Here is a 27,019-nt window from a genome sequence, read left to right on the forward strand (position 1 = left end):
CTATTAAATGGATGTGCATTAAGATAATGAAGAAGCTATCCAGACAAGAATGGAAAAAATGAAGGGCCTAAATAACATAATCTGCTACAAAACCAAATCTGATGCCGTAGGAAGACTGCAGAGCTTTACTCCCAGATGAACTCACTGCTTTCTTCTCCCAGTTTGACCATCAGTACAAGGAAGAGCCATTGTTCACCTTCACATCCGGTGGTGTTAGTATCTGAGAATGATGTGAGTGAATCCTCCGGTCTAGTCAGAATGGCCTGGCTTAGTACTTTCAACCTGTGCTGAGTCAATGTATTCACAGATATCAACAACTCCCCTCTGGCAGGGTGTTGTACCCCATCTGTTTAAAACATTGTACCTGAGCCCAATTGTACCTGTGCCCAAGAAGAGTGTGATAACCTCCCTAAATGACTACTTATCAGTGGTACTCACATCCACAGTGAAGAAGTGTTTTGAGAGGCTGGTGTTGAAGCATATCAGCTGCTGTTTGAGCAGTGACATAGATCAGTTCCAATTTGTCTACTACAGCAACAGGTCTATGGCAGATGCCACCTCACTGGCTCTACAAAAAGCCCTGGAACACCTGGACTGCAAAGATGCTCTTTATTGACTACAGTTTGGCATTCGACAACATCATCATCCCTTCAAAACTGGTTAGCCAACTCCAAGACCTGGGCCTCAACACCCCTCTCTGTAATTGGCTCCTGGATTTCTTCTCATCCAGACCACAATCAGTGCAGATTGGTAAGAACATATCCACAATCTTCATCAGTACTGGAGTACAACAGGGCTGAACACTTAGCCCCCTGCTCTATTTTTTGCAATACTCATAAGTATAAATTCTGCCTGGTCCACAAGTAAAATGATCTCATGTTGTATGTGATGTGTATAATCTGACAATAAATCTGAAGTTTGAATTTTAATACATTAATGTAAATTTATGGAATTCCTCCAAAAATATAGCAAGTAAAGAAGTTGTGCTAAACATAGATTTAAAAAAATATTTACTAAGCCAAAATAAATATTTCTAAAGGATCTTTCTGATAATGTTTATCCATTCCAATTGTGCTCTAGATATTTTATTAATAAGTTACATGTTTTGGTGTTACCCAAGTAGTGGCAGAGTACAGGAAATGCTCATCCCAGGTAAGTTTAATATGCATATAGAGTGGGAGAACCTAACTGATTGCAAAACAGTGGAAGATGAGTTCCTGGGATGTAAAGGATAATCTCCTCAACCAATATGTCAGGAAACCAACTAGAGAGCATGAAATTCCGGACTGCATGTTGTGCAACAAGGCAAAATTAATTAGTAATCTTGTTGTGCGAGACCCCTTGGGAAAGGGTGATCACAATGTGCAGATAACACCAAAAATTGATGCTGTAGGGGACAGTGCGCAACAATATCTAAGTTTATATCAAGATCAAGATAAGTTGGGAAATGTGGGCCAAGGAGTGGCAAATGGATCCTTAACAGATTAGAGATATTGCATTTTGTTTATTCAAATCAGGATATGGCTTACAGAGTAAATGGTAGGGGCCCTGGCGATTGTTGTAGATCAGAGAGACAATGCAGTTACATAGTTTCATGAAAGTGGTGACCCAGGTGAACGGGTCAATTAAGAAGGCATTTGACATGCTTTTAGGGGGGGGGGGGTGGTATTGAGAACAAACAGGGAACTCATGATGCTGTTGTTCAAGGGTTTGCCTACATCTTTAAATCTATTTCGATCCAACTTTCTATTCAAATATATTTTCAATAATATGTTCAGATCTCTTGCACAATATTTCTGTGAATAAGGTAAACTTTTATAATAATACCTTTCCTTCTAAAGATCGCTCTCCCATCCTACAAGCATCCACAGGCTGCCAGATGATGGAAAATTGTCCCAGAATCCAGGTAATCAGTATTTGGCATTGGGAGCCTCACAAAGACACAGAACAAAAGAGGGAGAGAGGGAGAAATTATACTGATAAAGGTAGAGAGCTATATCATATTGGGGAGGTTGCTTTAGAGCAGGTGTCAAACTCAAATTCACGGAGGGCCAAAATTAAAAACTTGGACTAAGTTGAGGGCCGAACTAAATATTTATTGAAAATTTTCAACAACATCTGCATGTTTTCTCTTCTTTCAACATATGTAATGTTAAACTTTAGGATATAACTTTTGGAGGATAATGTTACAGGTCAGGAGTTGGTAGCTCAAGTTCACCCTTTGCTTGACCTGAGGGAAACATATTTGGTCCCTGTGGAGATGTAGTCAGCATTCACAGGCTGTGTCCATTTTAGCCTGCATCAGGACTCAGCATTTCCTGCTCACTCCTCAGGCTCTAGGCCTCTATTCACCCTTGACCCACCATCCTTCTACCTGACCAGTCCTTTACCCAACCTCTACTCACCCCTCACTCCACTCGCTCTGCCTCTACCCACCCCATCCTATACACGCCCCTCTACAGCCTCTCCCCTCAACCTGTTCCTCCCTCTACCCGTCTCTCACCCTCTAATCACCCCTCCCCTACTTGCCCTGCCCCTCCCCTTTTACCTCTTCCCTATCCACCCCTCCTTCTACTCATCCCTCCCTCTAACTGCCCCTCGCACCACCATAACTTCCCCTGCCCATTACTCCTCACCTACACCCTCTGCCCACCCCTGCTTACCCACCCACTCAGGCCCAGCGCGCTGCCGATCAGCCTTTGCGGACAGCCACCATCGCTCTCTTCACATGCAGGGCCGACCCAGCCGTCCCTGGGGTCCGCGCGGGTGCAAGCGCTGAAGGGCGTGGTGACCGGGAGAAGTGCGCTCGCGCTGTGGAAGGGCCATCCGGTGCCAGTCGCGCGGGGCTCGCGCTGCCCGGGGGCCGCGCGGGGCTCGCGCTGCCCGGGGGCCGCGCGCAGCCTGCCATGCCCGTCGCGCCGACAGGAAATCACAGGTGCTCGCCCATCCGCCGCACCGCTCGACAGGTGGGAGAAGTGACTGGTTGTGCGGGGAGTCTTCCAACTGGCTTGCCGGCTGAAGACATCGACAGACTTCTCGTGTTACAATTTCTCGTGTTACAATGGGGAAGGATGTGCAATGAAGGGGGAGGATGGTGGGGGTGACATTACCAAAAAACAGCATCGGCTCTCACTGCAGGGCGGGCCACCTCTAATACATTTTTGAAATGATCTTGGGGGCCAAATATAATTATATCGGGGGCCAAATTTGGCCCGCGGGCCAGAGTTTGACATGTGTGCCTTAGAGGAAGGGTTGCATAGGTTAGAGTTGATCTTTACATGTTAACATATTGTTACAGGTCTGGAGTCAAAGAGGCCAGATCTGGTAAGGCCATTTAGCATCCTTCACCAAGTTTACCCTACAGTATCTAGTTAACCATGAATATTAATTCTTTATTTCAGTTTTTACTGACTGAAATTAAATTTCCTATTTGTCATGGGGCAGGATTGCCTATTTTTAAGTGGCCCAGGGTGAATTTTAAAAATAAAATGGAATTTGACCCATTTGAACATAGTCTCTCGCAATAAATTGCACTGTATGTACATTGCATTTTCGTTTCAATGCTAGATGTTGCTGCCATTTTGAACAACTACTACTCATTGATAAAAGCATTTCCCCCAGTTATTTTTTTTTAAACTTTAGATGATTAAACATAGCAGGATCGAAATTACAGAAAATAGCAAAGAAGTGCTGAAAATTTCTGACTCGGTGGGAAAATTAATACTTTTTCACAGAACTCATGGGGAAGTAGGTTTGTTTGATTTTCAAGGAATCTGTTAATTTTAATAGCCTATATTTAATAGCCCATCTAAAGATTTATACATTGTATCATTATCATTAAGGTAGGATACCTGGGCCATGAACTGTATTCAGAGAGTTGCAGAGGAATTTTGAAGAATGCCTTGTGATTTTTGATCTTTTCTCCTGTTTGTATTTTGCACTGCTTTTTGAATTAACATTTAAAGAATTTTACTGTATTCATTTAAATTAAATTTAAGAGCAGCAGATACAGAATTGTTATATGTTTATATGGTTATATATAAATGCCTACTGTAACATGTGAGTACATCAAGTAAATACCGACAGTTAAGCTGTTCAGTAATGCCGTAAGATCGTATTATATGGCGAGCTCTCCACTGGCCACCGTGACAGAGGTGCACCAAAGAAAAGGTACAAGGACTGCCTAAAGAAATCTCTTGGTGCCTGCCACATTGACCACCGCCAGTGGGCTGATAACGCCTCAAACCGTGCATCTTGGCGCCTCACAGTTTGGCGGGCAGCAGCCTCCTTTGAAGAAGACCGCAGAGCCCACCTCACTGACAAAAGGCAAAGGAGGAAAAACCCAACACCCAACCCCAACCAACCAATTTTCCCTTGCAACCGCTGCAATCGTGTCTGCCTGTCCCGCATCGGACTGGTCAGCCACAAACGAGCCTGCAGCTGACGTGGACTTTTTACCCCCTCCATAAATCTTCGTCCGCGAAGCCAAGCCAAAGAATGCCGTATAGTTATTTTGATAGAAAATAAACTTTTGATGGCACAAGGGTTTTGTGGTCTAAAAACACCAATTGTCTTGCAATGTAACTGGTTGAAAACTGCTCGTCTTAATATTGTTTGGTCTGTTACTCCTTATATTTTTCCGTATGTGGTCCACATCCAAAAATGTTGGCCACCCCTATCTTGGGGGATTTGAGTTTTTGTTCACAAGTCTTTGGATTATTAATTGAGTATCATGAAACTACGGTATGCTACTCCAACACACAGAGACCATTAGAACAGTAGAGTTCTGGACTATTTTAATAACTTTCCGAAAATAGCATAGCCCACATGATTTTCTTACCATTAATTCAAATGGCCAAATCTTGTTAATTTAAAGAGAGTAGAAAAGTAGGTTGAAAGAGATACAAGTCAGAGATAAAAATTAGCTTGGTCTACAAATGAAACAGTAAACATGCATTACATTGTGGACCCACCTGTGTAACATTGATAAACCGGTGAAGTTAATCCTCTGAAGCTTTTCATAAAATTATTTTAATAGTGATTGTAAATTTGTTACATTATTTGGCACCAAAAACTCACTTCAAAAAATGTCGCTCTTTAAAACAAATACACCAATGGCACAAGACCACAAAATATAGGAGCAGAAATAGACTCTTCAGCCCATCAGATCTTCCCTGCCATTTAATCATGTCCTGACCATTTTCCAACTCAGTCCCAAGCCCGACCTTCTCCCCACAACCACAACCTTTGATGGCCTGTCTAATCAAGAACCTGCCTTAAATACACCCAATAACCTGGCCTCCACAACCCATGTGGCAACAAATTCCACAGGTTTACCACCCCCTGTCTAAAGAAATTCTTATGGATCTCTGTCCTAAACAGATGCTCTTCAATCCTGAAGTTGTGACCTCTTGTCCTATACCCTCCCAACATGGGAAACAACCTTTCCACATCTAATCTGACTATGCCTTTCAATATTCAAAATGTTTCAATGAGATTTCCCCCTCATTTTCCTAAATGCCAATGATCACAATGCTCCTCATACCATTTCCTTCCCAGAATCATCCTTGTGAACCCCCTCTGAAACCTCTCTAAAGTCAATGCATCCTTTTTAAATGAAGAGCCCAAAACTGCTCACAATACTCCTAGTAAGGTCTCATCACTGACTTATAAAGACTCAACATCACATCTTTGCTCTTCTATTCCTCTTGAAATGAATGCCAGCTTTGCATTTGCCTTCTTCACCACCTTTACCTTCAGGCTATTCTACACGAGGACTCACAAGTCTCTTTGCATCTGGGTATTTTCAATGTTCTCCCATCTAATTTTTCTACCAAAGTGCATGACCGTAAACTTTCCAACATTCTATTTCGTTTGCCACTTCTCTGCCCATTTTCCTAATTTGTTTAAGTCCTGCAGCCAGCCTGTTTCTTCAACCCTCCCTGCTCCTCCACCTACCTTCATATCCAACACCCAACACCCCCTCCCCCCCAACTGCCGTGGAACACCACTTGCAACTGGCAGCCAAACAGAATATGAGCCTGTATTCTGACTCCCTGATTCTTGCTGACCAGCAATGCTCTATCCATGGTTGTATATTTACCATTAATCCATGGGCTCTTATTTTGTTAAGTACCCACATGTGTTGCACCTTGTCAAAGGCCTTCTGAAAGTCCAATTACACAGCATCTACTGCATCTCCCTTATCCAGCCTACTTGTCACTTTTTCAAAGAATTCCAATAGGTTTGTCAAGCAAGCCTTAAGGAAACCTTAAGGAAACTTTGGCTCATCTTGATATGTACCTCCAAGTACTCCATAACCTCATCCTTGACAATCAACTCTAACATCTTCCCAACCACTAACTGGTCTATAATTTACTTTGTACTGCCTCCATCCCTTCTTGAATAGTATTTTCCAGTCCTCTGGGACCATACCTGAATTTATTGATTTTTGAGAGATCATTACAATCTCTACTGCCATTTCTTTCAAAACCTGAGGGTGCAATACATCTGGTCCAGGAGACTTGTTCACCCTTAGACCATTCAGCTTTCTGAACATCTCCCTTGAAATAGTAACTGCAGTCACTTCCTTACCCTGATACTCTTTGATATCTGGAACACTGCTAATGCTTTCCATAGTGAATGATGCAAAATATAATTTAGATTTTCTGCTAACTCTGTCTCCCATTATAATTACTCCAGCATCAATTTCTAGTGGATCTATATCTACTCTCACCTCCCTTTTACTCTTTATATCCTCAAATAAGCTTTTTGTATGTTTGATATTATTTACCAGCCTACTTTTGTACTTCATGTTTTCCCTCCTTGTGAGTTTTTAAATGATCTTCTGCAAGTTTTAAAAAACTTTTCAATCCTCTTACCTTCCCACTAATTTTTGTTTCCTTGTGTGCCCTCTCTTTTGTTTTTATGTTGGCTTTGACTTCCCTTGTTAGCCACAGTTGTGTAATTTTTCCATTTGAATATATCCTCTTTTTTGTTATGTATTTATCCTGCACCTTCCTCATTTCTAGCAGAAAGTAAATCCATTGCTGCTCTTCCACCTTCCCTACTAGTGTCCTCTTCCAATTTACTTTGGCTAGTTCCTCTCTAGCAGAAACTAAATCCATTGCTGCTCTTCTGCCTTCCCTACTAGTGTCCCCTTCCAATTTACTTTGGCCAGTTCCTCTCTCATGCCATTGTAATTCCTGACACATCTGACTTGGTTTCTCTTTGTTAAATATCAAATTGAACTCAATCATATGCCTTTATTCGAAGATCTCTAATCACCTTTGGTGCATTACACAACACCCAATCCAGTGCAGCCGATTCCCCTGTAGGTTCGTCAACAAGCCATCTCATAGGCTTTCTACAAATTCTCTCTCTTGATATCTAGTCTCAACCTAGTTTTTCCAATCCATTTGCATGTTAAAATCCCCCATGACACTCATAACATTGCCCTTCTGTCACACCCTTTCTTTTTGCTGTTGTAATTTGCTGTCCACATCCCAGCTATTTTTGGAGGTCTGTAATATAACTGCCAACAGTGTCTTTTTACCCTTGCCATTTCTTAACTCAACCCACAATAATTCTATATCTTCTGATCTTATGTCACGTCTTTCTAATGGTTTAATGTATTTGCTTACTACCAGAGCCACCCCCACCCCCTCTGCTTACCTCACTATCCTTTCAATACACTGTGTATCCTTGGGTATTAAGCTCCCAATGACATCCATTCTTTAGCCATGACTCTGTGATGGCCACAACATCATACCTGCCAATGTGTAGCTGTATTACAAGGTCATCTACTTTACTTCTTATGCTGCATGCATTTAAATACAAAACCTTTAGCCCTGTGTTTGTTACTTTTGACTTTGTGTCCTTGTTGCATTGCAACTCATTTCACTGGCTGCAATTTTGCCCTATCTGCCTGTCCTTCCACACAAACTATCTACCAGCTGTCTCCATTTGTATGCCAATGCCTTTTCCTCTGCCTCTTCACTTTGGTTCCCACCCCCTGTAAAAATATTTTAACCCCCACCCCTTCCACCACCAACAGCATTAGCAAACCTCCCTGCCAGGAGATTGGTACCCCTCAAGTTTGAGGGCAACCCGTCCCACTTGTACAGTTCATCCCTTCCCAGAAAAGGTTCCGATGATCAAATAACTTGAAATCATGCCCCTGCACCATCTCTTCAGCCATACATCTTGTCCTGACCTTCCCTACTTCCTGGCACCAGCTGTATTCCAGAGATGACCACCCTGGAGATCCTGCTCTTTAGCCTCTATCTAACTCACTAAAATTATTCTGCAGGACTCTACCCCACTCCTGCTTATGTTATTGTTACCAATATATATCACAACCTCTGGGTACTTACTCTTCCCCCTTAAGAATATTCTGCACTCACTCAGATACATCCTGGACCTGAGCACCCAGGAGGCAACACATTATCCTGGTGTCTCTTTCACTGCAGCAGAATTTCCTGTTTGATCCCCCGACTATAAATTCCCCATGACTATTGCTCTCCATGTCTTCACCCTTCCTTTCTGAGGTGCAGAGCTGACAACAGTGCTCTTGGTCTGGCTGCTGCCTGGCCTAGATAGGTCATCCCCCTCAGCAATATCCAAAGTAGTATATTTGTTTCTGAAGGGAATGGGCATAGGTAGGTAATGCCTGCCTACTCCCTTTCCCTCTCTTGACTGTCACTCACCCACCTCCATCCTGCCTTCTAGGTGTGATTTTTGTCCCAGTAATTCCTGTCTATCATCTGCTCATCCCCTTGAATGATCCAGATTTCATCCAGCTCCAGCTCCAATTTCCTAACATGGTCTGCAAGGAGCTACAGTTGGATGCACTTCTCACAGATGAAGTCATCAGGGATACTGTTGGCTTCCCTGAATATCCACATTCTGTAAGAGGAGCATGTGATGCCATTCCCTCTGTCTGTTCAAGAGCAAAGAATTAGAAACATGTCCTTACCTTGCCTCAACTCTTGCACCTCCACTCACCAAAGCCTCAAAGTCCAACCCCTACAATGGCCCCTCTACAATGACTGCTCTGCTTGACTTTACTTCTTTTTATTGGCTGCAGCTAACTGGCTAATGGAGAAATTTAAAGAAGCACCAACCTCCCCCGTTGCTTGTTGAGGAGGGTGTTCTGGGGAACAGGGAGAGGCGATACCTAACCTGTCACTTCATTTAGAATTTTGATATATTTTCTATAGTTAAATAAGCAGACATTTTACTTGTTATAAGGAGCTCATTCACATCTATACCAATGTTATAAGTAATAGGTTTCTCAATGTCTAGTTGCTTCCACCCAGCATCTGCTCACCCCCATTCCAGCTCTCCATTTCCCTTATCCTTAAACCGGTAAAGCAACCACTTGCCATTCCAAACTCCCTGACAGAGCAAGTGTGCATACTTCCCTGGGATCCCTCTCAGCTAGATACTTCCAGATTCTGACTTTCTGCCATTTACCCAAACATTTTCCAGGATGATCTGACCAACCTTGACACTGTTCCCTGATCAGCTAGTTTTCAAGATCCCCTGTTTAATTTTCTCTGTCCTTTATAATCCTTAAAGTGTACTCTTCCACTTTTTCTCTCTTTGCCACAGAAGTAAAACTTCTGCTTTTCATCTACTGAGATAACACACATTACATGGTGAGGCTGCACCTCGTATCATTATTTCTGTTGGATTTCCTGAGATCCCATCCAGTTTTATCTCCACTTTCAGACAGAACCATTGGGTACTAACACAGGATCCTCATGTGTGACTTTTCTCTTTTTTCTTGGTTCCGATAAAGCAGCAAAGCAGTTTTCAATCAACTGAACTCTGTTTGAAATGCCAATCTGTTCAGCAGACTGAAAACAAAATCTGATTTTCTGTCTGAACACATTTCTTTTGCAGGTGCTATGACTAGATAGAAACCAAGGTCCTTTAGAGCCTAATTGCTTTGGAAAAGTAGTCCTCCCTATCTTTCAAAATGATTAGGGTTTTAAAGAAAGTAGAAAACAACTTCATTTCCTTTTAAAAATTTATTTTTTGCAAGATATTTATTATTAGATTTTCCATCACGTCTTTTAGTTTTCTTCTACAATGTGCCATTCTCTCATTCTAGATGATGAAAAGTTTCTTCCTGGGGTTGCATTTAGCTAGAGATTTCCTGCCATTCAGCATTCTTGGCACACTGTAAAAGTTTGTAAGAGCCTGGATCGTGGCTGGCAGAATCTGTGGGGTGCTACAATGGTGGGGAGATTCCAGCTTCTGAGGAACTAACCACTGATTAGTGAGTAATTCATCCATCTTAAATAATAAATAATGAACATCAGGGAATGCAGGTTGGCTGGTTAGGTGTTCTGACGCTTGACTATATTGATTCTACTTCAGAGTAGTATATTGCCAGGCAGTCAACATGACTTATCTTAACTATCTCCAGCACTTTTGTGTTTTCCATTAGGCCACAGCATCTGCAGGCTTGCTTTTTTAACTTAACTTTCCCATCTTATATGGAAGGAAACTGCCCGTGGGAAGAAGCTGTTTGTTCTGGCTATGATACTTCTGTATCTATTTCCTGATGTGAGTAGCTAGAAGATGCTGGGGGTCCTTAATGATTTTGCAAGCCCTCTTCAGACAATGATACCAGTAGATCACATCAATTGTGGGGGATTTAAGATGTGGGGGTGGGGGGTGGGGAAAGAAGGGAGACCCCAATGATCCTCACTACCGCATTTATGGTCCTGTATATTGATCTCAGATCCAATGCTCTACAGCAACTGTACTAAACTCCAGTGCAGCCAGCCAGGATAAGTTTTAGAAGAGAAAAATCCAATTTTATGAAGACAAATTCAGCATGAAGGTGCTCAGATAGATTCAGGTCCCCATTTCTGCATGTGTGTCTAGGACACTTAAAAAACATAAAACATGCTCAACTGAAAATGGTATTTGAGAATCTCACACACACACACACACACACACAAAAATGAAAGCTTGACATGCCCTTGAAGAGCACTTGAAGTTAAAATTTTTGATTGGTATCTTTAAAACATTAAATATATCAAGCTTCCATTTGTGCAGAATTTCTCAATTAAAAAAAATTTCAGAAACAAATGGTGTATTCATGAAATTTCATCCAAGGACTGCTACCTATTTTGTGGTATTGGACTCTTTTGGGTGGTGGTGGCAGTGGGTGCCAGCACTGTCCTTCCCTAATTCCCCTTGAGAAAATAGTGATGACATATCTTAGATTGCCATAGTTCTTTTAGATAGAACATTACAATATGGTACAGGCCTATCAATCTTTTAAATTGTGCGGACTTATATATTCCTACCAAAAAAACAAACCTTTCTTACCTCGAAATGCTCTATTTTCCTTTTGTCCATAAGCCTGTCTAAGACTCTGTTCAATGCCCCTAATGTTTCAGCCTCCATTACCACCCCTGGCAAGGCATTCTCGGCACCCACAACCCTCTGTGTAAAAAAATCTTACCCCTGATATCTCCTTTTGGTGAAGGAGCAAAAATTGGATTGTCATTTCCAGGATATGGATTCCACAACTAAGAAGGAATGGCAATATATTTCCAGGTCAGGATGGTACATGTGATGCAAGACATCCATTAAATTATTAACAACATTAAGGAATAAACAAAAATCAACAAATATAATACTGGAAATCAGAAATAAATTTGGTAATACTCAGTGGATTAGGCACTGAGAAGTGAGAAAAATAGAGTTAACTTTTCAGGTCAAAGAGTTTTCATTGATAAAAAAATGTTTCCAACTTGGAATATTAACTATTTTCTTCTCCACAGAAGATGCTTGACTACTTCCAGTATTTTCATTTTTTAAAAAAAAGCATAACTCAGACTAACTCTAGACATAAAATATGTAGATGCTTTTTCAAATGAGGTTAATTGAATCTTTTTTATGCATGTCCCTGAATATTAAAAAAAAACATTTGAAGACCCAGCATACAGCTCAAGAAATCTTTCTCAACTTCCTTGTTAATTAGTTGCTTATCTTTTCTCACATGAACTGCATTGAGTGAAGTATTATTGAACTGAACAGAGAATTAGATATAGTATGAAAGAGCTGAACTAGGAATGGTATAATTAAACTGCATTGAAAGTTAGCTATTGAACTCAGCATCATTAAACTTAAAGGAAATCAGGTGCAGACTCATTGAATTGGTTGGGAAGTTGGTCTGGTATTGAACTGAACTGGAATTTGGTTATTACTATTTCATGGAATTCTAAACTAGATTCAATAACTAGGAAATGGGTACAGTGTTGAACTGAACTGCAAATTGGGTACAGTACCATTGAACTTAATTGAAAATTAGATACGGTATCATTGAATGGAACTGGTAATTAAATATGGTATTGAACTGACTTGGGAATCGTATCTAGTCTAACTGAACTGGAATTTGGATACAATGCCATTGGACTGGAAATTAAGTACAATACACTATTATTGAACTAAACTGAATATTGAGTACCATACTGTATTGGGAACTGCACCAATCCTCACCAAGTCTGTAGTCTGTGTTACATATGCAGTCAGTAGTCATCTACAGAACACTATTTTTTCCATGTTCTTTCTCCAGATTGAAATACCTAAAGTCCAATAAATTTGATGCCAAAAACCTTTATTCTTATCTATGCCTTCTGGCCTACAAAATATACCAAAACTGGAAATTATTTATTGCTCATGTCAAAGGACTAATATCTGTACAAAATGGATTTTTGCAGTATTAAGATGAGGGTTAATCCATTTAAGGCCCCTAAACTCACATTCCATCTTAAGCAATCCCTATGCCATAGGTGCTCTGTGATTAATAAGGGATTGCTTAAGGTGGTATGTGAGTGGAAAGAAAAAGTTGAAACCACTGTTTTAATTACCTCATTATGTTCACAGTTTCATAACTCCAAAGCAAAATATTTCAGGAACAATTGGGTCTAGAGCAGTGATTCTCAACCTTCCCTTCCCACCCTTAGCAATTCCTTCACTAATCACAGAGCACGTCTGACCCAGGGGTTTCTTAAATTGGCATGTAGGTTGAAGGGGACAGCTTGAAAAGCACCGATTTAAAGAAACGGTTGATATTAATATCTAACTAACATTTTGTGACGTGGTATATCCTTGATTTGATGACCCAAATGAAACGATTTCACTGAACAAGCTCTTGGAATGTTTGGAGCCTTTGTTCATTCCCTGGTGCCCCAAACCTCCACGTTTCCCGGAGTCTGCGGCGATTTCGGAGCCACTCAGCTCTCGATATGCAACATCCCCCCCCCCGCGCCTCTCGCTTCCTCCAGTGCGAGCCCGGAGCGTGCCGACGGGGCTCGTATTCTCATTGGACGAGGGCAAAGAGCCAGGGAAAGGGAAGGGTTTCCTCTCCTGCTACTGGTTGAACGAAAGGCACTGGAGCCAAGCCATACCTTGAGACAATAGCTGGGTGCGAGGAATTTGTTACTTCCCTTTTTGAGTCCAAGTGGGAAGAGCTGGAGCGAGAAGAAACGGCGGAAGCTGGAATCAGGAACAATCCTCGGGCAGATTGATTTTGTGTCTTTGCAAGCGTGAAGTCGTTGGAGCTGCTGCGTTTGTGGTTCTCAGCGGGGGATTGACGTCGTAAGTGAAGCATTCGCCACTTACCTGGTGCTGGGAACGTTCATTCTCCGAAATTTGCTGCTAACCCGTGGTCTCCATTGAAATGAAAAACAGATACAAGGCGAGGGTCGAATGTTATCATAAATCAGGGGAAGATATCATTAGTACAAACGTCTGGTTTTAAAATTCTCTCGACATATTTATCTTTCGAGAATGGTTTCTTTTGTGTTTAATCTTGGGTTGCACTGAATATAAGGCAGAAGAAAGCGTGCTCTTGTTGCACAGGTACCCGTCAGTAGAGACGTGAATTCCCGAGATTTTTTCTGAAGGTAAACGCTGCTTAATTAGTTTTAAAAGTGCCTGTAAAATGGGTTTAGCATTTGCTTATCTTTCTATGAGCAACCTTCCGTTGGGAAACCTTTATTTTGTGTGTGTGATCGGTAGATCAGACCCCACCCCCCACCATTCCCCCTCCTGCAGAGACTCCAGCCTGTTTCTATGTGCACCGTTTTTATTTCCTCGTTCGTCGACGCAAAACACGGGAGGCTCTGTCCCCCGAACGAACAAGTGCGATGTTATTTGCAGGGAATCGCCAACATTCCTGTTTAGGAACTGTTCCGACATTGAATGGGCAGCGCTCCCGGCCGGAGAGCTCGTCCCTCGCATCTGGCTTTCGGTGCACCCACCCAGCCACTCGTAGAGTCCGCAGGGAAAGCGGCTGCAGCTGCGAGAGGTAATGGAATGAGATTGTGTCTCTCTCTCTCTCTCTCTGTTGTGTCCCCCCCAATCGGGCCAAATGGACGTGGTTTTCATTCGGAAAATCTGGAGCCGGGCACAATGGCAGCTCGCTCCGTCTGATCTCACCACCAGAATGACTCGCCCTGCTTGCAGGTTGCTTTGATTTCCTGATGGTCACCAGCAAGACGATTCGCAGCTGTGCGTTGTCCATCTCCTCTCGCTCTTTCTCACCAGTCCCTTCAGAACAAAGTTTTGTGGAGCCGTTATTGGCAATATAAGCTTTTTAATTCGGTAATTTCACCTTGGTTGCAAATATCTCAACACTTGTTGCTGTTCATGATCCTTCGAAGTTTTGACATTGGGTTTTCAATCGCCATTTCACATTTTGTGGGGAAAGTTTTTGAAGGGAGGCGAATTTCTCATTAATAACGCGTCTTGCTTGAGCATTTCTGTTCAGAACCGTATTGTATTTGTGCAAGAACTATTGTAAAAAGTGATGATTTAAGCAAAATCCTTTGCTGAAGAATGATAATCTGTCTGGTCCAGGCTTCAATCCTGCAGTCTCCATGAGAAAATGTAGTTGACTATTTAGCATCTGCAGCCTGGAAAATAGAATCAAATTGCCAAAGGGTAGAAACCGTTCAAGTTTGACTTAAGTATTGTTTCAGCAAATAATTCTCTTTTTTAAAAAAAAAAATCATCTCCTGTGAACTCGTATATTAACAGAATGATTTTGGCAAACTGAAGCAGATCAAAAAGCAGAAAGCTACACAGGATAGTAAATGAATTAAAAACGAAATGCTGAGCAATTCAGCCAGCATCTGTGGAGAGGGTAATCTTTTGAATCAGATTTTTAATCCTAGCTGGGCAGTTAGAAAATAGAAAGTATGTTTTAAGTTGCAGAGAAAGGGTAGGGTTTCGAGGGAGTGAAAGGTGGAGACTAAGATTGACTAATGCAAGTGGTGGTGTTACCAGCTGCAAGATGGGGTAGGAGGTCCATTAATCACAGTTGTAATTTGGAGAGAGATGAACAGGACAGAGAGAAAATGCTGGAATTGTGGCGCAGAACATTGCAGCCTATGTGAAATAAAAGGGCATGTTGGATGTGTCCTGCAGGTCAAGCAACATCTGTGAAGAGAGAAAAAATAACTGAATTAACCTTGCAGGCTGCTGATCTTTCATCAGAGCTGGGCACTTGTGATGCAAACTAATGGATGGGTATCTGAAATAGTGGTTTAGACCCAAGGCCAGGAACATGCTCAATCATAAAATTAGATGTTCTGTAATGTTATGATGGGGTCATGGGAAGAAGATCATTCTAATCTTATCAATGCAATGCTAGAATCTGGAGAAAAGCAAAACTTGCTGGAGGAACTCAATGGGTGAAGCAGGATTAAAAAAAAATAATCTTTATTAATTACATTCCATGATGGGCTTCCTTGAAAATGTGAACACATACAGTTTCTTGCTATAGATATTGAGATACAGGAACTTTGCATCTACCTGACATGAAAAGTTTCACGATAATTGCATTAATTTCATAAAATATAAATGATCTGTTCATTGCAAACGCTTCTGTACATTTACAGACTGTTAAGATGATTGAAATCACAGTGACCATTCAATACTGGACAAAGAGGCAAGAAGAGCTTTTATCTAAAAGGGTTGACTTGAGGGTAGCTTCCCTTCTATTGGCTCTATTCAGATACATCAAGTTCAAATTTGCAGTGGACATGTCTGGTAAGATACACAAAAGAGAGTTGAAGTCAAAATACTGATCCTAACCCTGGACAAAGATTGTGCAGAAAACTTTTGGAAAGGATACAATGTTACCATCTATTTGTATGTGCCTGAGAAACAGCAAACTGAACAATTTAATTTTATTTACAGAATTTCTTATTCTAGATTACTGCAAAATTATCAGAATGAAGAATAGTTATGGGCATGCATATGTCATAGAGCTACATTTTGTGGTAACCTTGAACAATTCAATTTGCATTTTTTTTAGTTGACATGAGCTTGTCAGGTGTCAACTAAAATTACCCATCTTGGCTGCTCCTGCATGTTGGAGACCAGTGGGATTTCAATTCCAAACCGAAAGGAATTTGTTTAACATTCCACTGCTTGTTCCTTTTTAAGTATCCAACATGGAAATAACGTCTATGCCAATGAAGTCATCTATCTGATTATCCAATATCACTCTTAAACCTTTCTTATCCATTTACTTATCTAAATGTCCTTTGAATGTTGTGCCCACCTCCACAACTTTACCTGCCATATACCCACTATCCTCTGTGTTAAGAATGGTGCCATTTAGGTCTCTTAAAACTTTCCAAACTGTCCTAAACTTGTGCCATCTAGTTTTAAACTTACCCTCACTTTGAAAAATACTGATTATTCATCTTATGAGGTTGGAAACCTCTACAAGGTGTCCCCTCAGCCTCCTACATTCCAGTGAGGAATATCTCATTCTATTCAGCCTCTCCTCATAATTCAAGCCAACTGGTACTGGTAACATGAATCTTTTCTGCACTCTTTCCAGCTTAATTACATCTATTATAGTTCATCAGACTGCACAACAAGTGTGGTTACAGGCATCTTGTACAATTGCAAAATGACACCCCAGCTCTATACTCAGTGCCCTGACCATTCATTACCAGCTTGTCTACTGGATCTGTAGATGTAACCCTAGTCTCTGTGTTCAACAGCACTCTCCAGGACCCACTCATTAAGCCTAACAGAGTGCAACCCTATACTCCTCTTGGGGCTCACTTGATCTCAGCTGCTTGCATTTGACATGTGCCTTCTTTCTCTTAACCAGAGCCTCAATATCTTTTCTAATCCAGGTTTCTCTGCTCTGTTGTCCTTGCCCTACACACTAATAGTCTTAAAATCACAAGGCTGGAGAAACTCAGCAGGTCAAACAGTGTACTTTATATATCAAAGATAAAGAAGCAAAACCAATGGTTTGGCTTGAGCCCTTCATTAAAGTATGATGTCAAACAGTCTTTATGTATTCCCTGACTGATTTAATCATTTTTAAAAATTTTACTGCCAGTGGTCATTTCCTTTATTTGTATTGACATTGAATGTCTAGGAAGTCACTTTATAATTTGGTGTTATGTGGCTCCAGTTTCTACAGCAACAATATACACAGCTTTTGTGTAACATAATCTCCTCCCACTTTACCAAGGAAGTCAATTTTGGTGTATTGCTGTGGGATTTTTAAAAAATACTGTTTGACATTTTGTACAGCTAATTAGCTTTTAAGAAAATATTAAGTAAGCTTAGTCCTAGGTGTGGTTCTAGGAGAGAATGAGAGTTAACTAACATCAAGTGAAATATGAAGTTTAGCTACTAGTATTGACTGGAATCACAGTTGAAATTCCTGCTTAGATTTTTGGATAAATTGTTCCCAACAGGATGGAGAGTATAGTTTTACTCACAACTGAATGCACTTGCTCAACTTTTGGCATTCCCTTCCTTGGAGAAAAAACTCATGCCATTGTCCTCCATTTTGAACACTGCATCCATATCAGACATAATTGTACGCAGGACTTTCCTGTTATTCACGATCACATTTAATGAAATAATTGTTTTTGTTCTTAATCTCACAGATGTCTAACTATAAACGTGCCACTTTAGAAGATGATGATGCAACGACAGAGGCAGCTGCTGAGGGAAATGCCTCACCAGAAAGCATTGAGGTTTGTAGAATTGACTGGAATTAAAATGTTATTTTTATTAATCATTGTTTTTTTTTAAATTTTACTGCCAGTGGTCATTTCCTTTATTTGTATTGACATTGAATGTCTAGGAAGTTGCTTTATAATTTGGCGTCATGTGGCTCCAGTTTCTATAGCAAAAATATACACAAAGGCCTGCTTTTGTGTAGCATAATCTTAAACAATCACATGACATCCTTGATTTGTGCTTTCTATTGGTCATGAATGCAGGGATAAGTACTGTAGTTTCTTTGACATCTAATCGAATGCAATGGAGTTCAATGGTATTTCAGAGGAGAAAACAGGAACATTAATTGTTATCTAGACAAGAAGAGCATATGCAGACATACCTATTTATTACTCTTTCTGTGAGCAATTTGAGTTCTCTATATGGACTAAATTTTGACAAATTCCTGACAATTTTTAATGGTGTTTTGCGCTGCTGATTATCAATTTCTTTTGAGGCACTAGATGCAAATTTCTCTTCCCAATGAAATTTTAAAATTCCCACATCTTAGCAACAGCATGTCAGATCAATTTTTTTTTTTCTTGTCTAACTTGGTAAGATTATCTTTTGTTCAATTACTTTGAAGTCAACAACTTCATGAACATTACGGTAACACAGTAGCAAACTGAACTAGTTTTATGGATCCCAGTGTCAGCACAAGCGTTTGAGTGTTTTGAAGAGTTGACCAAGAGCATTGCCAAGGACAACAATAAATGTTGTCTAGAAGGACTTTAGCAAGTCTAGGGTGACTCAGACTAGTCTGAAGGTTAGATCCCATGTAATCCAGGGTAATCTGGCCAATTGATGCAGTATTGGCTTGACAGTAGGAGCCAGAGGGAGGTTGGGGGTATTGTTAATCAGATTATAGGTCTAGGAACTGTGTGTGCTGTAGGGATCAGCACTGGGTCCACTATTTGTTATCTGTATTATTGGCTTGGATGACTATGTAGTTAGCATGGTTAATACATTTGCAGATGATATGAGCATTGATGGTATAGTGGACAATAAAGAAGATAATTTAAGATTGCAACAACATCTTCATAAATTGAGAATGTGGAATTTAACTTGGATAAATGTGCTTGCCTGGTGCATGGTAGAACCACTGTAGTGTTGGAGACCCAAGGGTATTGGAGCAGGATTCCTTCAAAATGGCAACACAGGCATGGTGGAGAAAGGCATTTTGGCATGTGTACCTTCTTCATCTGTTAGGACATTTAAATGCAGAAGGAGGTATGGTATGTATGTTACAACCATACAAGATATTGGTAAGACATTTACAGTATTGTGTGAAGTTGTGGTCGCCCAGCTATAGGACATCATACTGGAAAGAGTGCAGGAAAGATTTACAAGGATAATTAATTTAGAGATAAAGCAAAGTAATAGGCCCTTTCAACACACAAGCCTCTGCTGCCCAATTATACCCATCTTCTAACCAATTAACCAACTCGCCCTGAACGTTCCAGTATTTCTATTTGGCTGCTTTCCTGGTAGACTAGTTCAGTATGAGGTATCTCAGTATTTTGATGTTTCTCTGTTGTGAGTATAGCAAAGCATTATACATATTGATTTTATTTTCACAATATCAAGACTAAAAGGTAATGATTTATCCAATGTTAGATGATGTGATGGTTTCTCCTTTTGAACTGAAAGAAAACCTATCATTTGTAATTGTTTTTATTAGGTCGGGTTTAGAAAAGGTAAATCGCTTTCTCTGGGACCAATTGGAACAAGAACACAGTTGGAACTGACCCTGTTAGTTATCCTCTTGGTCGTGGTCATGGCTGTAATTGGTTGCATCATTACTCTGGTCACAAAAAATAGTCGAGGTAAGGAGAGATTGAATAATCTTAATGTGTGTTATATTTTATTTGGCAATTGTTCTGAAAGATGTCTTTTCAATTAGGACACTTGTTTCACTCTCATTTCTTCTACTTGACAATTCTACAATTTTCAAAAAGTTCTTAACATTTACTTTTAAAATTAAAAATTTGATTGAAACACAATTCAATCCCTCTAATCCCAGTAACATCCTTGTGAATCTTTTTTAAATCCATTCCAATCTAATAACATCCTTCCTCTAGCAAAGGGGCCAGAACTGCACAGTATTCTAATATGACCTTGCCAGCAACTTATGTAATTATAACATGATGCCTCATCTCCTGTATTTAATGCCCTGACCAATGAAAGCAATTGTGCCAAATACCCTCACAACTCTGTCTACATTTGTTGCTACTTTGATAGTACAGTAAAATCCCTGATATCCAGTATCTATGGAGATTGGTAGAACATAGAAAACTACAGTACAGGCCCTTTGGGTCTCGATGTTGTGCTGACCCATGTATTCCTTTTTTAAAAAAAAAATCTAAAGCCTCCCTACCCTGTAACCCTTTTTTTCCATCCATGTGCATGTCTAAGGGTCTCTTAAATGCCCCTAATGTTTCAGCGTTCACACCAGCCTTGGCAAAACATTTCAGGCACCCATAACTCTGTTTAATTAAAAAACACATATCCCTGATGTCTCCTGTAAACTTTCTTCCCTTCACTTAGTCCATGTCCTCTGGAGTTTGCTATTCTTGCCCTGGGAAACAGGCATTGCCTTCCATAATCTTGTAGACCTCTATTAAGTCTCCTCCCATCCTTCTGTGCTCCAAAGAGAAAAGTCCCAACTCTGCTAACCTTGCCTCGTAAGACTTATTTTCTAATCCAGGTAACATTCTAGTAAATCTCTGCACCCTCTCCATAGCTTCCACATCCTTCCTATAATGAGGTGACTAGAACTGAACACCATACTCTGTGTTGTCTCACAAGAGATTTATAGAGTTGCAACCTGACCTCTTTACTCTTGAACTCAATCCCCCTATTGATGAAGCCCATCCCGGTAGATGCAAGCTAAGTGTATTTTCCATTTGTATGAGACTTACACATTCAATGCCTAACTAATAGACCTTCATTAAGAATAAACAGTTTAAAAGACAAAAATACTATGCTGTACTTAGACTAAGCAAACTTCACTTGTATGAATATATAAATCTTAAAGCATTTTACTTTATTTTCAGTCACATTTTTGAAAATATTTAACCATTGCTGCATTTGCAGGTTTCTCTCCTTCCACGGAGCCCCTCAAAAGACAAACAATAACATTACAGATAATTAAACCCTCCCCCAAGTTTACAGATAAAGCCTCTGACTAGGGTGACTCTTACTAAGCAGGGATATGGAGACACTTTAAAAGAGTCATCCCAATGGCGAACAACATCAACCAGCTCTTCATCCTGGGCGACACCATTGCTGTTTCACAAAACTTTATTCAAATAGCTGCTACAACCAAAGCACTCCACTGGCTGAATATTTGCTCCATCTTCACCAAAGTTTTAAGTGTTACTTCAGAGAATATTTATTTTTACAATTTTAAATATGTATTTTTTTACTTGTTTTATTATTTATTCTTAATATTTCTCAAATTTTTTTGCCGGTTTTTTTGAATTCCAGACACCAGGGGTTTTACCGTACTATGTATTTCTACCTCTAGGTCTTTTTTCTACATCACTCACAAGGGCCTTTCATTTACTGTACAAATGCTGCCCCAGTTTGACTTGGTGAAATGCCTAGCCTTCCACTTATCTAAATTAAACTTCATTCTTCCTCAATGTCTACTATATGACAAATTTATTCCTTCTGAAAACTTGCTGACTGACTCTTACATTCTCGTCCAGATCATTAATGTAAATGATGAACAATAGTGGATCCAGCACCAATCCCTGCTTGCAAGCTTCCAGTCTGAAAACAAGCCCTCTACCACCCTCTGAATTTCTTTCCCACCCCCCATATGCCATAGTCCTGGACCAGACAATTGTTAGACTTATTCTGGGCTTTTATTAACAGACTATAACCACCACTAAACTGGCCAGTGGAAAACCAGTAGGGTGGAGTATCTCTACAGCCATAGCCAATAGCAAGCAGTCAGCATAATATGCACCACCCCATTACATCACCACATTTACCCCCCCCCCCCACCCCTTGACTAATTTTAATAAAATACAATAATGGCAAAAGCAAATATATCATGGAAGATCAAGGGTAACAAGCAGAATTAATGAGAACACATAGCAGAGGAAAAAAAAACAGACTACAAGCCTGAGATAATACAGGGTGACTCCACTCACTGTAATTATGGCTAAGATTAGAAATGGTCACAACAGAGCCTCTGAGGAGGCTTCAAGATTCATGTTAATCTTCGTAAGGGCTCAAATGGAGGAGTCTTATCTCTAACCGAAGGAGTTCTGTCGCCAGGTATTGAAAGGAGTGGAGAGTGCGAGGAAACATTCCCATGAAGAAGGTATTGTTCCTCTCTTGATGGGGAGGGTAAAGGAGTCAGGTCAGTGGAAAGGTAGCAGGCTGTAGACCAGGTGAGGCTAGATCCCGAAAGGAAACAGTGTCCTTTCTTCCATCAGGAAAAATGAGCATACTGCTGATTTAGCATGAAGCAGCTGAACATGCTCTACAAGTGGGTCAGCTTTGCTGGATCTAACATGTTTTCTTAATAAAACTTTTCCGGGCTTAGATAGCCAAGGTCGATTCAGTTTTCGATTTTTCTAGGGAAAACAAAAGGACACTGGTGAGGAGTCTCATTGGGAGTTGGACAAAGCCGTGTACGGATAGAGTTAAAGCATCTGGCAGCGCATCTTACCAGCGGCTGCTGGGGAGACCTTTTGATTTTAGCGCAAGAGTGATAGCTTTCCAGATTGTAGTTACTGTGCTCCACTTGACCATTACCCCATAGCTTGTAGTATGACTAGTAGCTATCCTCTTATCAATAAGGTATTGCCTAAGTTCGGAACTCATGAAAGCTGACCCTCTGTCACTATGAATGAAGTTAGGATAACTGAAAATACTAAAAATCATATCAAGACGTTTAATAACAGAACTAGCAGAAATGTCAGCACATGCTTTAGCAAAGGGAAAATGAGAGAATTCATCAGTGATGTTAAGGAAGTAGGAATTCTTATTATTTGAGGGTAGTGGTCCTTTAAAATCCACGCTGAGGCATTCAAATGGTCCAGATGCCTTAATCAGTGTGGAAACGGAAGGTTTGTAATAGCGTGGTTTATACTCCACAGAGATGGGACACTCGTTAGTCAGTTTCTTGATGTCTTCTAGTGAGTATGGCAAATTGGGGACCCCTGGGTGACATAATTAATCATGAAGGTATTTTAAAACTGTCTAGCTGCAGACTTGCTCAGGTCATGCGAGAAAGCACGTCTGGAGGGTCATTGAATTTTCCTGGATGATGGAGTTTATCGTAATCATAAGTAGAAAGCTCAATTCACCATGCATGATCTTATCATTTTTAATCTTGTGTTAGTTTTAATTTAGTGTTGAACATGAAGGAAACCAATTTTTAATCAGTCTGTAAAGGAATTTCCTTCCGGCTAAAAGGTATCTCCAATAGCGAATGGATTCTACAATAGCTTGCGCTTCCTTTTCGATAGAGGATTGCCTGACCGAGAGAAAAAGACCACAGATCTATATCCTGTTTGTTTTCAGAAGCACGGAGGGCTTCTTCAGACAGGGGGAAAATTAGTAGTTTTAAACAGTGGCCATGCTTTATCTGTGTAAGTAGACATCCAATGAGTGCAATAGGAGAAAAACCCCAGGCAACGCTTAAAGGACTTTTGTGTCACAGGTGGGGGTAGATCCATGAGTGGTCTCATTCTCTCTGGGTCTGGACTGATCCTCGCCTTTACTCACTATGTAGCCTAGTATAGCCAGGTATTTAGTGCAGTATACACACTTTTTGTTGTTAAGGGTTAAGTACAGATGCTTGCTACCTGGAGAAATTTTTGTAAGTTGCGATCGTGATCATTTAAGTCTTTGCCACATATCGTGACATTGTCCAGATAAGGGTAGGTGGCTTGCAAGTTACGAGTGTCTACTAGACTATGCATCTCTTTGGAAAACGTTGGTAACTCCAAAAGGAACAATTTTAAACTGTAAAAGTTTGCCATCTGCCTCAAAAGCAGTAAACTGGCTTTCATCTTTGTGGATATGTACCTGATGATGAGCTCCTTTCAGATCAATTGTGGAGTATATTTTGTATTGTGCAATCTGGTTTACCATGTCTGAGATACAAGGCAGGGGATAAGCATCTAGTTGCATAAACCTGTTTATAGTTTGGCTGTAGTCCATGACCATTCGATGTTTCACACCATTTTTGATGACTACAATTTTTCTTTTCTTTCAATAAACTTCTAACCTCATCCTTAATAAAGAGTCTGTCCTCTTTGCTATAGCGCCTGCTCTTTGTAGCTATAGACTTACAATCCGGGGTTAGATTGGTAAAAAGACGTGAAGGTTTAATCTTTCGAGTTGATAACCCACAAACAGCCTCTTGGGGTACCGTGATTGATGGTAATGAGCTGTTAAATGCCAATTGGCACTGGAAATCTCATCGGAGCATACAGACCATGGAGCATGTGCAATTTGAAATCTTTATATTCATTTTCCTGTATCTTCAGGGTTATTTTACAGCAACTTGTAACGTCTCATTTTAGTCCAGACAAGCCATAGAAATTTTGCACTTAGACCAATACAAGGTCAGATTCAGGGTGCTGGCAGTTGTAGGGTGAATATAGCTGTCAGTACTGCCCGAATTTAACAAATAGTCAATAGGCTCCCCATTTACTTCCACCTGCATCGTGGAATGCTTCAGGACATGGGGTTCATCTTGATTAATTGTCATCAATGCCAGAACAGGGTCTCCCCGTGATGGCATTCTGTCGGAGTTCGCAACATTGCTGGCAGTTCCACTTTTGATTTCAGAAGAAGTGGAGGAAGAACTAGATGAATCGTTGGCTCTCCAGGTCAACACAGCAGTCTTGGGGTGGCCTTTGGTTATTAGTAGCGCTTGAGCACTTCTTATTACTCTTCAACTCACCGCGAGAACTAGGCGAGGATCTGTAGTTGGCACAATTGGCTTGCTGCGCGGGGCACCGAGAGCAAACGTGTAGTGCCAAACTGCAGAATTAGCATTTTCTATAGTGGCTTTTATGCTGTGGTTTAGTGGTGCTCAGCAGTGGATCATCGCTGCGGGCGGGCCTTGGGGGGTGCTGCTTCAGCACCTCTTTCTTTCTCGTGCATCTTGATCTATCTCGAGCCTTCCAGGTTTTAGGGAAGTATCCATGATTGAGAGTCTGTTATTAAAATTGATAACCAGACAAGTGTTATGCTAATACTGGCCTTTTATTAACAGTCTATAACTACTACTGTAGAGTCCTTTGTTTTGTTCTCTGCACTTTTCTTGAGCTGTCTGAGGGCAAAGACCATGTCAGTAGTTCCTCTGTTTGCGCGAAAGCTGTACTGTGATTCTGAGAGAACATTTTCGGCGACACTAGGTATTATTCTATTTAGGAGAATCCTAGTGAAGATTTTGCTTGCAATGGAGAGCAGCGTGATTCCCCTGTAGTTTGAGCAGTCTGATTTCTTGCCTTTGTTGGGTCCTCTACCAGCATCACCTACGGCTCCTAGAACGTTTCCACTAACATTGTCTCCGCTCCATCCTCAGCATTCATTGGAGCGACTTCATCTGCAACATCGAAGTACTCGAGATGGCAGAGGCCGACAGCATCGAATCCACGCTGCTGAAGATCAAACTGCGCTGGGTAGGTCACATGTCCAGAAAGGAGGACCATCGCCTTCCCAAGATCATGTTATATGGCGAGTTCTCCACTGGCCACCGAGACAGAGGTGCACCAAAGAAGAGGTACAAGGACTGCCTAAAGAAATCTCTTGGTGCCTGCCACATTGACCACCGCCAGTGGGCTGATATCACCTCAAACCGTGGATCTTGGTGCTTCACAGTTCAGCAGGCAGCAACTCCTTTGAAGAAGACCGCAGAGCCCACCTCACTGACAAAAGACAAAGAAGGAAAACCCAATACCCAACCCCAACCAACCAATTTTCCCTTGCAACTGCTGCAACCGTGTCTGCCTGTCCCGCATCGGACTTGTCAGCCACAAACGAGCCTGCAGCTGACGTGGACATTACCCCTCCATAAATCTTCGTTCACGAAGCCAAGCCAAAGAAGAAGATAACTACTACTAAACTGGCCAGTAGGAAAGCATCTTCATCTGTTATACTAGTAGGGTGGAGTATCTCTACAGCCATAGCTAATTGCAAGTGGTCAGTATAATATGCCCCCCATTACATCATCACACCCCCAAAGCCAGTTCTGTTCCAGTTGACTAGCTTGCCCTGCATACCATGTGATCAAATCTTCCAAACAACCCTACATGTGCAACCTTGTCAAGGGCCCTGCTAAAGTCGATGCCTATTACCCTGTCATCATCAGCCGACTTGGCTATCTATTCAAAATAACTTAAATTCATGAGATATGATATTCACATACACACCACTAATCAGGCTTCGCTTTTCCAAATATAGTTTATCTTATCTCAAAATTTCCTCCAGTAACTTGTTAGGCTCATCATTCTGTAATTCCTAGGCTTTTTCCTTGTAGCCTTTCTTAAATGTACACTATTAGTGTGGTGAATGTCTGCCAAGCTGCCTATCTCCCCTCTGGTGAGCCTTGCTCTACTAACATTGGCTGTGCATTATCTCTACTGTTAAGGACACTCCCCTTGGGTATAACTGTGTATGCACCTATTGTCTTTCATTATTGTACCATGAGTTTCTGCTAATAAAAGCCATGATTATTATTTGATCACGTTAGTTTGTCTACTTTATCAACTGACAGTTCAATTTTATTAGAAATGGATGCAGCGCTCAAGCCAGAGTGGTTGATAATCGACCAGTCTGCCCCGAGGGCCAGAGAAACTTGCAACCACTGGATTGCTTGTTTCAATTACTGCATAGCTCAAAACAAGGTGGTCGATGAGGCAATACAGTGGGGCCACCTGAATTCTCTGCTGGTTGAGGTCCCTTT

At 41.0% G+C, this 27,019-nt stretch overlaps 1 protein-coding gene across 5 annotated transcripts in view; it reads left to right on the top strand.

The window, feature by feature from the left end:
* Positions 1-27,019, top strand: part of LOC138742545 (endothelin-converting enzyme 2-like) — a 215,691-nt gene that overhangs the window by 122,046 nt on the left and 66,626 nt on the right. For 4 of the 5 annotated variants that reach the window (XM_069897093.1, XM_069897092.1, XM_069897091.1 and 1 more), the window contains 2 exons: positions 17,964-18,053; positions 19,760-19,904. In XM_069897093.1, the coding sequence (XP_069753194.1) occupies positions 17,964-18,053; positions 19,760-19,904 (235 nt within the window). Of the gene's footprint in view, positions 1-13,436; positions 13,630-17,963; positions 18,054-19,759; positions 19,905-27,019 lie in introns of those variants that run through there. The other variant, XM_069897094.1, reaches the window with a different exon arrangement.

Source organism: Narcine bancroftii, chromosome 9, assembly GCF_036971445.1.
Source record: "Narcine bancroftii isolate sNarBan1 chromosome 9, sNarBan1.hap1, whole genome shotgun sequence".
NCBI lineage: Eukaryota > Metazoa > Chordata > Chondrichthyes > Torpediniformes > Narcinidae > Narcine > Narcine bancroftii.